Raw genomic sequence first — 14,151 nt, forward strand, 5'->3', positions numbered from 1 at the left:
TATTTTTAGTAGAGACGGAGTTTCACTATGTTGGCCAGGCTGGTCTCGAACTCCTGACCTTCTGATCCGCTCACCTCGGCCTCCCAAAGTGCTGGGATTACAGGCATGAGCCACCACGCCCGGCCTAATCCCATGTTTAATAAGCATCCACTAAGCTTGTATAATTGTTTATCTAATTATATGACTGTAGGCTGCTGAAGGCACATACCTACCTCCTAAGCATAAAGATTTACCTTTCGCTGGGCACGGTGGTGGCTGAAGCCTGTAATCCCAGCACTTTAGGAGGCAGAGGAAGGCAGATCACTCGAGGTCAGGAACTCGAGACCAGCCTGGCTAACATGGTAAAACCCCATTTCTATTAAAAATACAGAAAATTAGCTGGGCGTGGTGGTGCATGCCTGTAACCCCAGCTACTCGGGAGACAGAGGCAGGAGAATTGCTTGAACGTGGGAGGCGGAAGTTGCAGTGAGCTGAGATTGCATCACTGCACCCCAGCTTAGGCCACAAGAGCGAAACTCTGTCTCAAAAAAAAAAAAAAAAAGATTTAGCTCTTTTGTGTGAAAAATATTCAAAGATTATTTTTTCCAAAAGATCACCAAGCCAAACATTTGGCCATATTTTTATTTACTACATATACTATAAACATATACAATACATGCTACCAAAAAAAATTTTTTTTTAAATTTAACTGTCAAGAAAGTGTATAGTGTTATAATACAATGGCACATGTTTATATTTTATTTCAAATTGGTTTGCTTATCACCTATTTCAGACCATTAACAGTGAAATGTTACTTGTGGATAATTAAAAATTATCTATTTGCATTATTAACAATAAACAATTCCAACAAATTAATAAGAATTAACCATGTCAAATATTAGTATTCAAAAAATGGGATTTGCAGAAATGATTATATAAAATATAGCAGCCAATTTCAGTTTACTTTGCCAATAGGATTTCAGCATTTGCTTTTTTTTTGGAAGACGCTTATAAGACATCCTTTGATTTCTTGAGGTGCATTAACTGCCACACCCAACAGCCAAATCCAGCCCAGCGGTTCACGAACGGCTCTGGATCACCGATCACTGAGGAATCCTTAGGACTTGAGTAGCGCTGCCTGTTCCACTGATATTACATATGATGAAAAGAGACATTACAAGCCAATATCAAAGTCAAAGGAAAAGAAAATAGGAACATTCAAATCAGTTGCGACAAGGTTTTGCTACAAATATTTTAGATGCCATAATTTCAGGAAAACAAGATTTCATGTGTATGTGGATTTTACAGTATCTATGTTCTAACTGAAAATTTAACAAAGCAGTCAGATGGAATTACATCTAGTATTACAAATTTGTTCATTCAGCACTAATGAGCACCCACTCTGTGCACAGCACTGTGCTAACATTTTAAAAGTTGAGTTTAATGTCTTTATCAAGCATGACCTTAGTGAGGTAAAAATACATTAAATTAGCGTCAACTCATTAGTCTGCTTGTGGTCATGTATGGAATCCTGGGCCAGCTGGCTTCCCTGTGCCACATCACCAGTTTCTCAAGTCTCCTCATTCACTCAGAGAAATACGTGCACACTGACTGCGCGTCAGACAATGTGCCAGTCACTCGGATACCACAATCTGGTATAGGTTCAAAGAATGCAAATTTACCATATTAACCTATGCAGAACAATTAGAAAGGCAGATTATTTTTCCAAAATGAGGTCCAAAGCAAACTATAAGGTGTTTCTATTCGTCATACCACACCAGAGACCGGTAAGTGCCTTTATAGACTGAGAACTAACGTGGAAGTTTCATGCTGTCGTCTAAATAGCCTAGATCATTTTTGGTCTCATAGGTCTATTTTGTGGAGCACCTGACCCCGTATAAATCATTCCATACTTAAATGGGTTTGTAAACTAAACCTGAACATAAACAAAAAGAGCCAAAAATGAAGGCAGTTTATAATGTAATGTTCTTCAACACCATTACTCTCCCCACGAGAAATGAATAATACATAAGTAATTCACGATTGGTTCAACATTTTTTTTCTTTTTCTTTCTTTTTTTTTTTTTTTTTGAGATTGAGTCTTGCCCTGTCGCCCAGGCTGGAACACAGTGGTGCTATCTTGGCTCACTGCAGCCTCCGCCTCCCAGGTTTAAGCGATTCTCCTGCCTCAGCCTCCCGAGTAGCTGGGATTACAGGCGTGCACCACCACGCCAGGCTAATTTTTTGTATCTTTAGCAGAGATGGGGTTTCACTATGTTGGCCAGGCTGGTCTCGAACTCCTGACCTCATGATCCACCCGCCTCGGCCTCCCAAAGTACTGGGATTACAGACGTGAGCCACTGCGCCCAGCCGGTTCAACATTTTTCAAAGCACTAAACTTACCCCAAACTCATGTAATACTAACGACTTTTATACAAGTTGCACAGAATGCAGAGGGCAGAATTTGGCCCCAAAAGCTTCCACAGAATATTACAGGTGATTGGTCCTTCCACTCTGAGTAGAACCTAAGAATTCCAAGAGTCTCCTAATAGGATACTGGCCCTCTGGAGAAATGGCCCTGCTGGATCCCATTAGTTAGGACTCTAGTTAGCTGCTGTAGAAGGGTGACCTACTATGACCCTTTTGGGGAAGGCAGAGAGCTGGGAGACTGGCTGTCCACTTAGTGAATCCAACACTGGCTTAAAGCTATGCACTGAATAAAGTGCTCGGTACATCCTGCTTTTCACCTGGAATGAAAATACACACTTATCTTAGGAATTAACCTACTTACAGGTTTGGGGGACAAGAATGTCAAGGGCTAAAAAAATCCCAAGAAAAAGTATGAAGCATTGACTAGGAGGGAACAAATGCTTCTAGTAGTGTTCTTAGAATTCTTAGGATCTGAAATGTCAGAATGAGTCATACGCTGGTCATGCTCCATACAATGAAAGCAATCCTGCTTGATACTATTCACACGGCGCATGATTACTTCACGGGGGTGGAAGGGAACAGTCTGTCGCCATTTGATAGTATGGTTCCAGAATGAAAACAAAACCACTGAATAAATCAGGGTAAGCAGTATGTAACACTCCTTCCTGTCCATCAGTTTTCCACAGGGTGATATGCACTGCCTGAGAGAAAGGAGGCAAGATACCTATCCCTTCTGATACACACAGGCATGACCACTACCTCCTCCAATTGCCAATTCAGAAGCTAACACACAAGCCCTCCAGTTCGTACCCTGAATATGGTAAGTAAGACTAGGAATGGAGTAGTTCAGTCTAAAGAAGATCACAGGTAACAGAATGCTTATATAAACTAGACTGCTTTGGACATCTGTAAGAAAATTGTATAGATGGCAGTTGGAAAAAAAAAAAAGATTGTTCCCATCTGTCAGCAAAACTGTTGAACTATACTCAGCTGAAGTCCTCATCGGGATTCTGTTGATCCAGCAGACGGACATGTGTGAATGGGAAGTGACCTCGTTTGCCATTACACTCCCCTTCCCACTGACCACTCACATTAATCTTCGTAACCTTTACCAGCTCACCGACCTGCAGGAGGAGAATAAGGAGAGCACTTTATTTCCAGTTAGGAATGCAAGCTGAACAACTCCATTCTCTGGTTAGGCACACCCTGCCCATGTGACTGTTCTAGGGATATTACAGAAATGGCCATTTGCTGCCTCCCCAGCCCCAGCCACCAGACTGATTACTTGTGGTTAATGCAGGCAGAAGGAAGAAGTGTTTTTAGCAGTGCGGAAAAACAGAGAATACAGAAAGTAAAAAGGACCCCAGATAATGATACTTTTTGATTAAAAAAGCAAAAGCAAAGTGATAATTATTGGAAATCTCAACTGTCTCTGCACGAGCAATCCCAGTGAGTTAGCTAGTATTCCCTTTCTTTGCACTCACTACCCTCAGCTTTCTGCCTGCTCCACAGGCCCTATCCGAGGAAAAGCAGCTTTCTCCCTTTTTTTTTTTTCCATTTTTTTTTTGAGACGGAGTCTGTCACCCAGGCTGGATGACAGTGGCATGATCTCGGCTCACTGCAAGCTCCGCCTCCCAGGTTCAAGCAATTCTCCTGCCACAGCCTCCCGAGTAGCTGGGACTACAGGCGCCGGCCACTGTGCCCAGCTAATTTTTGTATTTTTAGTAGAGATGGAGTTTCACCACCTCGGCCAGGCTGGTCTCGAACTCCTGACCTCGTGATCCACCTGCCTTGGCCTCCCAAAGTGCTGGGACGTGAGCCACCACGCCCGGCCAAAATATAAAGTTTTAACAATCTATGATATATTTCTATCCTGCTATGAAAGTTCAGAGGTCAGTCTGATGAATGGATTCACCCTGTGGGAAAATGCTGAATGGTGAAATAGAGCTTCAGACTAAAGACTTTTATGACCTTTAAGTATCAACATTTGAATTCTGAGCATACTGTTCATTTGGTTTTATTAAACCAACTACTATTTACTGAATTATTATATAGCACAGTAGAGGGCATTTTATACTTTATAATACTTTATATTACATTAAAATATAAGGTATTTTCCAATCCTCATAATAATCCTGCAATACAGGAACTGTTTTCATTTTACAAATGAAAAGACGGCAGTTTAGAGAAATTGCACGATACACATGAGGTGGCACAGTTAGTGACAGGGCTGGGAATTTGAGCCCATAACTGTCTGGCTCCAAAGCCCATTTATGCTTTTTATCTTTTTTTTTTCTTTTCCTTGGAGACGGAGTCTTGCTCTGTCGCCCAGGCTGGAGAGCAGTGGCACAATCTCGGCTCACCGCAACCTCTGCCTCCCGGGTTCATGCCATTCTCCTGCCTCAGCCTCCCTAGTAGCTGGGACTATAGGCACCTGCCACCATGCCCAGCTAATTTTTTGTATTTTGTTTAGTAGAAACGGGGTTTCACCATGTTAGCCAGGATGGTCTCGATCTCCTGACCTCGTGATCTGCCTGACCTTGTGATCCGCCTGCCTCGGCCTCCCAAAGTGCTGTGATTACAGGCGTGAGCCACCGTGCCTGGCCGTCTTTTTATCTTGTTTTTGAGATAGGGTCTCACTCTGTCACTCAGGCTGGAGTGCAGTGACACCATCATGGCCTACTGCAGCCTGTAACTCTTGGGCTCATGGGATCCTCCAACCTGAGCCTCCTGAGTAGCTGGGACTACAGGTGCCTGCCACCATGCCCAGCTAATTACAGGCATGAGCCTCCACACCATTTACGCATTTTATACAGTATCAGGAACTTTCAAATTATGCTTCTGGGGTTGTACTGGGTTCCCTAAAAATGTACGCAGGCACATCTACTGGCCAAAGCCAATGTAAGTCCAGCCACAGGGCCTCTTCCAGGCCCAGCGTGACCTCACTTACAGATGGAACAGCTTGCCTATTGGCCCCTCTGTTGTTTCCTAAAGAACTCTCTAAAAATTACAGAGGCCTGAAGTCATTGTATGGGTCACAGGATGCTGAGAAAAGGAGGAACAGAAAGAAGGGGATAGAGAGACACATAAGATACAGAGGTTGAGAAAAAAATAGCAGCAGGCTTCGCGCGGTGGCTCATGCCTATAATCCCAGCACTTTGGGAAACTAAGGTGGGGGGATGGCTTGAGCCCAGGATTTTGAGAGCAGCCCTGGCAAAAGAGTGAGACCTTTTCTCTACAAAAAATTTAAAAAGCCAAGAGTGGCCAAGCGTGCTGGTGTGCGCCTCTGGTCCCAGTTACTTGGGAGGCTGAGGTAGGTGGTCACTTGAGCCTCCTGGGAGGTCAAGGCTGCACCATAGCCTGGGCAACAAGACCCTGTCTGCAAAAAAAGAGAAAACCAAGCAGTTAACCCAGCCTGTGTCGTGACGATGCCAGCTGAGCACACATGTGGAGGAAGGAGAGGAAGGGATGATGGCCCTGCCTGTGTCGTGACAATGCCGGCTGAGCACACGTGTGGAGGAAGGGGAGGAAGGGATGATGGCACTCCTATCCTTACACACAGGTAACAATCCTCACAGGCTGTTATCACCAGGGCTCTCACCACACCTGGCCTGCCAGCAATTTTAGAATTCAACGTTTCTCACATCTGGGCAGGGTGCTGTGGCTCACGTCTTTAATCCACGCACTTTGGGAGGCCGAGGTAGGAGGATCACTTGAGCTCAGGAGTTCAAGACCAGCCTGGGCAACATAGTGAAACCTCGTTTCTCCAAAAATAAAAAAATTGGCTGGGCGTGGTGGCTCACGCCTATAATCCCGGCACTTTGGGAGGTCGAGGTGGGTGAATCACGACGTCAGTTCAAGACCAGCCTGGCCAAATTGGTGAAACCCCGTCTCTACTAAAATACAAAAATTAGCCAGGTGTGGTGGCGGGCGCCTGTAATCCCAGCTACTTGGGAGGCTGAGGCAGTGAACTGCTTGAACCCGGGAAGCAGAGGTTGCAGTGAGCCGAGACTGTGCCACTGCACTCCAGCCTGGCCAACAGAGTTACACTCTGTCTCAAAAAATAAAATAAATAAATTAGCCAGGCATAGTAGTGTGTGCCTGTGGTCCCAGCTACTCAAGAGGCTGACATGGGAGGATCACTTGAGCCCGGGAGGCAGAGACTGCAGTGAGCCAAGATACTACCACTGCACTCCAGCCTGGGCGACACAGCAAAACTGTCTCAAAAAAAAAAAAAAAAAAAAAGATTCTGACACGCCCCAGCCCAGCCAGGCTAGGCAACAATAGCAAGACTGTGTCTCTTGAAAAAAAAAAAAAAAAAAAAAATTGGGGCCGGGCGTGGTGGCTCACGCCTGTAATCCCAGCACTTTGGGAGGCCAAGGCGGGTGGATCACGAAGTCAGGAGATTGAGACCATCCTGGCTAACACGGTGAAACCCCTCCTCTACTAAAAATACAAAAAATTAGCCGGGCATAGTGGCGGGCACCTGTAGTCCCAGCTACTAGGGAGGCTGAGGCAGGAGAATGGCATGAACCCATGAGGCGGAGTTTGCAGTGAGCCGAGGCTGCGCCACTGAAATGCAGCCTGGGCGACAGAGCGAGACTCCGTCTCAAAAAAAAAAAGAAAAAAAAAATTAGTAAGGCATCATGGTGTGCACCTGTAGTTCCAGCTACTCAGGAGACTGAGGCAGGAAGATCACCTGAGCCTGGGAGTTTGAGGCTATAGCAAGCCGAGTGCACTACTGCACCCCACCCTGGTGGAGAGACCAAGATTCTGTCTCAAAAAAAAAAAAAAAAAAAAAAAACTTGGCCGGGCACGGTGGTTCACGCCAGTAATCCCAGCACTTTGGGAGGCTGAGGGCGGCAGATCATGAGGTCAGGAAATCAAGACCATCCTGGCTAACACGGTGAAACCCCATCTTTACTAAAAATACAAAAAATTACCCGGGCATGGTGGCGGGTGCCTGTAGTCCCAGCTACTCGGGAGGCTGAGGCAGGAGAATGGTGTGAACCCAGGAGGCGGAGCTTGCAGTGAGCCCAGATCACGCCACTGCACTCCAGCCTGGGCAACAGAGCAAGACTCAGTCTCAAATAAATAAATAAATAAATAAATACCTCAATGTTATACTGTCTTTATTTTATTTTTTTTTTGAGACAGGGTCTCACTCTGTCACCCAGGGTGGAGTACAGAGACGCTATCTTGGCTCACTGCAACCTCCACCTGCTGAGTTCAAGCAATTCTCCTGCCTCAGGCTCCCAAGTAGCTGGGACGACAAGCATGCACCACCATGCCCAGGCAATTTTCTTTTTGTATTTTTAGTAGAGACGGGGTCTTACCATGCTGGGCAGGCTGGTCTAGAACTCCTGACCTCATGATTCGCCCACCTCGGCTTCCCAAAGTGCTGGGATTACAAGTATCAGCCACCGCGCCCAGCCTATATTGTCTTTATTCTTAAGCATTCGAACTGCAGTCTCAAATCACATCCCACAGAGCTTGAAGAAGTAAAGGGTAGGGGTAGGTTGAAAAGTGGATCAGCCCCACCCGTTGCTGTTAACACAGAACCATACCAATTTCTCAAAATATGGGGCAAAACCTGCTGATGTGCCTCCAGATCTTTTCTTTCAGACTTTTTTTTTTTTTTTTTTTGAAATGCAGTTTTTGCTCTTGTCTCCCAGGCTGGAGTGCAGTGGTGCAATGTTGGCTCACTGCAATCTCCGCCTCCAGGATTCAAATGATTCTCCTGCCTCAGCCTCCCGAGTAGCTGGGACTACAGGTGCCCGCCACCAAGCCCAGCTAATTTTTGTATTTTTAGTAGAGATGGGGTTTCACCATGGTGGGCAGGATGGTCTCGATCTCCTGACCTTGTGATCTGCCCACCTCGGCCTCCCAATGTGCTGGGATTACAGGCGTGAGCCACCGCGCCAGGCTTTCTTTCAGACTTCTAAGGGATAAATGAGTAGGGATTTCTACGAGGCAAGATGTTATTAGGGAAAGGAACTATGTGTAAATTAGACCTTTGGACCATATCAGAACTATCTTTAATGTATAGATTCTTTTTTTTTTTTTAGATGGAGCCTCGCTCTTGTCGCCCGGGCTGGAGTGCAGTGGCGCAATCTCAGCTCACTGCAACCTCTGCCTCCCGGGTTCACGCCATTCTCCTGCCTCAGCCTCCTGAGTAGCTGGGACTACAGGCACACGCCACCATGTCCGGCTAATTTTTTCGTATTTTTAGTAGAGATGGGGTTTCACCATGTTGGCCAGGCTGGTCTCCAACTCCTGACCTCGGGTGATCCGCCCACCTCGGCCTCCCAAAGTGCTGGGATTACAGGTGTGAGCCACCGTGCCTGGCCAGATTCTCTTGGTTCTACCCTGCAGAGGAAAACCATACTAAAATCCGAAACTTTTTTTTTTACACCAGGTGCAGTGGCGTGCACCTGTAGTCCCAGCTACTTGGGAGACTGAGGGGAGAGGGGTTTTTTTTTTTCTTTTTGAGACAGTGTATTGCTCTGTCACCCAGGCTGGAATGCAGTGGCACAATCTTGTCTCATTGCAAACTCCGCCTCCTGGATTCCTGTGCCTTAGGCTCCCAAGGACCTGGGATTATAGGCGCCCGCCACCATGCTCAGTTGATTTTTGTATTTTTAGTGGAGACCAGGTTTCACCACATTGGACAGGCTGGTCTGCAACTCCTGACTTCAAGCGATTTGCCCAACTCGGCCTCCCAAAGTGCTGGGATTACAGGCATGAGCCACCTTGCCCAGCTGAGCCCAGGAGTTTGAGGCCTTCCTCAGCAACATAGTGAAACTCTGTCTCTCTTAAAAAAAAAAAAAAAAAAAAAAAAAAGAGGCCAGACGCAGTGGCTCACACCTATAATCCCAGTGCTTTGGGACGCCCAAGCAGGAGGAAGATTGCCTGAAGCCAGGGGTTCAAGATCAATCTAGGTTACAAAGCAAGACCCCATTTCTACAAAATTAAAAGTACAAAATTAGCCAGGTACAGTGGCATGTGCCTGTATTCCCAGCTACTTGGGAGGCTGAGGTAGGGGGATCACAAGCCCAGGAGTTTGGGGCTGCAGTGAGCTACAACTGGGAACCCTAGCTTGGGGAACAGAGCAAAGCCTGATCTCAAAAAAAAAAAAAAAAAAAAAAAAAAGAAAAACCACCACAAAGACGAATGTTTTCTTTACAGCTGATTAGGTTCTTGGCAGACAGGTTCAAATATACGGGGATGAGATAATGGCTATGCCATAACTCAAATGATTCTTTTTTTTTTTTTTTTTTTTTAAGACAGAGTTTTGCTTTTGTTGCCCAGGCTGGAGTGCAGTGGCACAATCTCAGCTCACTGCAACCTCCACCTCCCAGGTTCAAGTGATTCTCCTGCCTCAGCCTCCCAAGTAGCTGGGATTACAGGCGTGTGCCCCCACGCCCGGCTAATTTTGTATTTTTCATAGAAATGGCGTTTCAAAATCTTGGTCAGGCTGGTCTCGAACTCCTGACCTCAGGTGAAGAGTTCACCCACCTCAACCTCCCAAAGTGCTGGGATTACAGGCGTGAACCACTGCACCTGGGCTGATTCTGATTTTTTTTTTTTGAGACGCAGTCTCGCTCTGTTGCCCAGGCTGGAGTGCAGTGGCGTGATCTCCGCTCATTGCAAGCTCCGCCTCCCGGGTTCATGCCATTCTCCTGCCTCAGCCTCCTGAGGAGCTGGGACTACAGGCGCCCGCCACCACGCCCGGCTAATTATTTTATTGTATTTTTTTTTAGTAGAGACGGGGTTTCACAGTATTAGCCAGGATGGTCTTGATCTCCTGACCTCGTGATCCGCCCGCCTCGGCCTCCCAAAGTGCTGGGAGTACAGGTGTGAGCCACCGCGCCCAGCCTGATTCTGATTTTTAAACGGATAAAGAAAATTTGTAAGCAATCAATTGAGCTAATTAACCTGACCAACATGGCCTTGAAGTAAAAATACCTCAAGGAAGGACCGTATTAAAATTCACCCTGCGGCCGGGCACGGTGCCTCACGCCTGTCATCCCAGCACTGTGGGAGGCCGAGGCGGGCGGATCACAAGGTCAGGAGATTGAGACCATCCTGACTAACACAGTGAAACCCCGTCTCTACTAAAAATACAAAAAAAATTAGCCGGGCGTGGTGGCGGGCGCCTGTAGTCCCAGCTACTCGGGAGGCTGAGGCAGGAGAATGGCGTGAACCCGGGAGGCAGAGCTTGCAGTGAGCCGAGATCGCGCCACTGCACTCCAGCCTGGGCGACAGAGCCAGACTCCGTCTCCAAAAAAAAAAAAAACAAAAAACCAAAAAAATTAACCTTTTATGCTTTTTGGGGCCTTTCTCCTGAAATGTTTAGAGCACATGAAAATTCTCCTGAGGTCCCAAATGCACTATGACGATATTTAGAGACCAGGGCTTCCTGTGGTGCCACATGTGGCCTTGGGTCTTTAACAGTTTGGAGGAAGGAGTGGCTGCTGACTCTGGCTGGAGGAGGGCGGACGAAGAAGGCCGGAGGGGATGGGGTATTCTAAGAACATTTTGCTCCAGTAAATGCAGTTCTTCCTCTAATTCAGAAACAAAGTCAGAACTGTGCTTCCTCCTGTTAATTCACTAAAGCATAATTCCTAAAGATCAGATCAGGGAAGGTGAGGGGTATCATACAGATTTGAAACTTGGTGTAGGCCGGGCGTGGTGGCTCACGCCTGTAATCTCAGTACTTTGGGAGGCAGAGGGGGGGTGGGTCACGAGGTCAGGAGATCGAGACCATCCAGGCTAACAACACAGTGAAACCCTGTCTCCACTAAAAATACAAAAGAAAAAAAAAAGAAACTTGGCGTCCTACTTTTTTTTGAGGCAGAATCTCACTCTGTTGCCCAGGCTGGACTGCAGTGGTGCAATCACAGCTCACTCCAGCCTTGACCTCCCAGGCTCAAGCCATCCTCCTACCTCAGTTACTAGAGTATCTGGGACTACAGGCATGTGCACCACACTTGGCTAATTCTTGTAATGATGGGTTTCACCATGTTGACCAGACTAGGGTGTACTCCTTCAAATACAAAGGTGAAACCAAGTGCTTGCCCCGGAACTGTTACAATCCGACAATACAAAGAAATATACTAATCAGTGAATGTAGTGATAACAGTAGTTCTAACACTACTGATTTCAAAATTCAAGTTATAAATAGGAAAGAAAAATCCTAATATGAATGACCAACGAACAATAAAGACTTCATAAAGGACTTGAAGTACTACAAGGTAGTTAACCTTTCTTTCCAAGAGGGAGACCTCACTACAGGAAAGAGACTGATGAGTGTCACCACAGAGGAACTGTTTCACTGTCCAGGCTGGTCCTCAGCCTTCTGATCCTGAAACACATCCTTAGGAGCTTCTTACAGCTCTGTGGGATGGGATTTGGGACTGCCCTCTGAATGTTTAAGAATAAAGACAGCATAGGCCAGGCAGGGTGGCTCATGCCTATAATCCCAGCACTTTGGGAGGCTGAGGCAGGCGGATCGCTTGAGGCCAGGAGTTCGAGACCAGCCTGGCCACCGTGGCGAAACCCCATCTCTACTAAAAATAAAAAAATTAGCCAGGCGTGGTGGTGGATGCCTGTAATCCCAGCTACCTGGGAGGTTTAGGCAAGAGAATCGCTTGAACCCAGGAGGCAGAGTGAGATCATGCCACTGTACTCCAGCCTGGGCGACACAGTGAGACCCTGTCTTTTAAAAAAAAAAAAAAAAAAAAGGGCCGGGTGCAGTGCCTCACGCCTGTAATCCCAGCACTTCGGGAGGCGAAGGCGGGTGGATCACGAGGTCAGGAGATCGAGACCAACCTGCCTAACATGGTGAAACTTCGTCTCTACTAAAAATACAAAAAATGAGCCAGGTGTGGTGGCGGGCGCCTGTAATCCCAGCTACTCAGGAGGCTGAGGCAGAAGAATGGCGTGAACCCGAGAGGTGGAGCTTGAAGTGAGCCAAGATCGTGCCACTGCACTCCAGCCTGGGTAACAGAGCGAGACTCTGTCTCCAAAAAAAAAAAAAAAAAAAAAGAACAAAGACAATGTAAGATTGAGGTATTTAAACATAGAGTTTGCTATCAAGTAGAATGGTGGACTTAAGACTATATCTTAAAGAACCACAATCCACAAAACACCTAGAAAAGTTGACTAAAATATAACAAGCATTCTTTCATCTTCACTTTTTAGGAAGCAAGTCCAGCTGTGTCATGGAGTCATTCGTAAAGAAGACTCAATGTGGTTACTACAGTTTTTTTGCTCCCAAGGAACGTAACAAACACTGGCTATTCCCTAGCTCTGTGTTGTTTTCAAGGCTAATCGATCCTGGTGCAATCAGATCTAGAATTGGTCCAGGAGCAAAAGATTACCCAGCTGATCAATGAGTTCCAGAGATAATGAGAACAAAATCAGAACCCAAATTATTAATTTTTGGAATTCACTACACAGGGGACATCACAGAACTGATTTTCTTTGCTGGTGCAAACCCAGGTGACTGCTTTTCTAGGTCCCTACTACCAACCAGCAGCACATCAGTGACTGCTAACATCCCTTGATCCAGACTTGTTTTCAATGAGCTCAGGGCAGGAAGCACACACAAATTTATATACATAAAACCAAGGAAGAGCAAGTACAGAGAGGCAGCAGAGGAGCCTTGTCTTCCAACCTCCTGGGCTCAAGCAGTTTTCCTACCTCAGCCTCCCAAGCAGCTGAGACCACAGGTGCACACCACCACGTCTGGCTTTTTTTTTTTTTTGAGATGGAGTTTCACTCTTGTTGCCCAGGCTGAAGTGCTATGGCGCGATCTCGGCTCACTGAAATCTCCGCCTCCCGGGTTCAAGTGATTCTCGTCTTAGCCTCCCGAGTAGCTGGGATTACAGGAGCCCACCACCACGCCCGGTTAATTTTTGTATTTTTAGTAGAGACAGGGTTTCATCACATCAGTCAGGCTGGTCTCGAACTCCTGATCTCAGGTGATTTGCCCGCCTCAGCCTTCCAAAGTGCTGGGATTACAGGTGTGAGCCACCGCACCTGGCATGTATTTTTTTTTGTTTTGTTTGTTTTAGATCACCTGGCTAATTTTTAAAAACATTTTTTGTAGAGACTGGGTCTCACAAACCAGCCCAGGCTGGTTTGAAACACCTGGACTCAAGCAATCCTCCCACCTCCGCCTCCGAAAGTGCTGGGATTACAGGCATAAATCACAGCACCTGGCCAAACATCAGCCTGTTGTTTTCGCAGCTTTATTGGAACACAGCAAGCTCATTGTTGTTTTATCTATGATTTCTTTCTTGCTACAATGGCAGGGTCGGGACACAGAATTTAAGGCCCTCAAAAACCTTTACAGAAAAGGTTTGCAGACCCTAGATCTAAGTAACAGGTAGTGTATCTAGGGCCCATCGACAGTCTTTCAAATTGATGGAAACAAATGAGGACAATTCAGCCTTAACAATTCACCTGCATCAGAGATGGACAGAAACTGGCATGGGTGGTATTGGTGGAAAGCTGAAGGTGTTTGAGGTTTAACTGGTAGGCTTCCACGTGAACAGAAAAAATATCCCACAGAATCCTGGGAGACAGGCCTTACCCTGGCTCTGGTGTGAGTCACAAAGATCTCTAGCTCAACAACTGATAATGCCTGAAGCTAAGCTCCCCATACCCTTGATGAGCGGTGACCACACATAGTACATGTTTTAGCTCAACATAAAGACATTTCTAGAAATTGGCC

General features: G+C 46.4%; 1 protein-coding gene across 2 annotated transcripts in view; it reads right to left on the bottom strand.

The window, feature by feature from the left end:
* Positions 1-575: 575 nt before the first annotated feature.
* Positions 576-14,151, bottom strand: part of CRK (CRK proto-oncogene, adaptor protein) — a 35,410-nt gene continuing 21,834 nt past the window's right edge. For both annotated transcript variants that reach the window (XM_003778700.5, XM_002826805.6), the window contains exon 3: positions 576-3,532. In XM_003778700.5, the coding sequence (XP_003778748.1) occupies positions 3,525-3,532 (8 nt within the window). In that variant the 3' untranslated portion in view covers positions 576-3,524. The remainder of the gene's footprint in view (positions 3,533-14,151) is intronic.

Source organism: Pongo abelii, chromosome 19 (genome assembly GCF_028885655.2).
Source record: "Pongo abelii isolate AG06213 chromosome 19, NHGRI_mPonAbe1-v2.0_pri, whole genome shotgun sequence".
In the NCBI taxonomy this organism is placed as follows: domain Eukaryota; kingdom Metazoa; phylum Chordata; class Mammalia; order Primates; family Hominidae; genus Pongo; species Pongo abelii.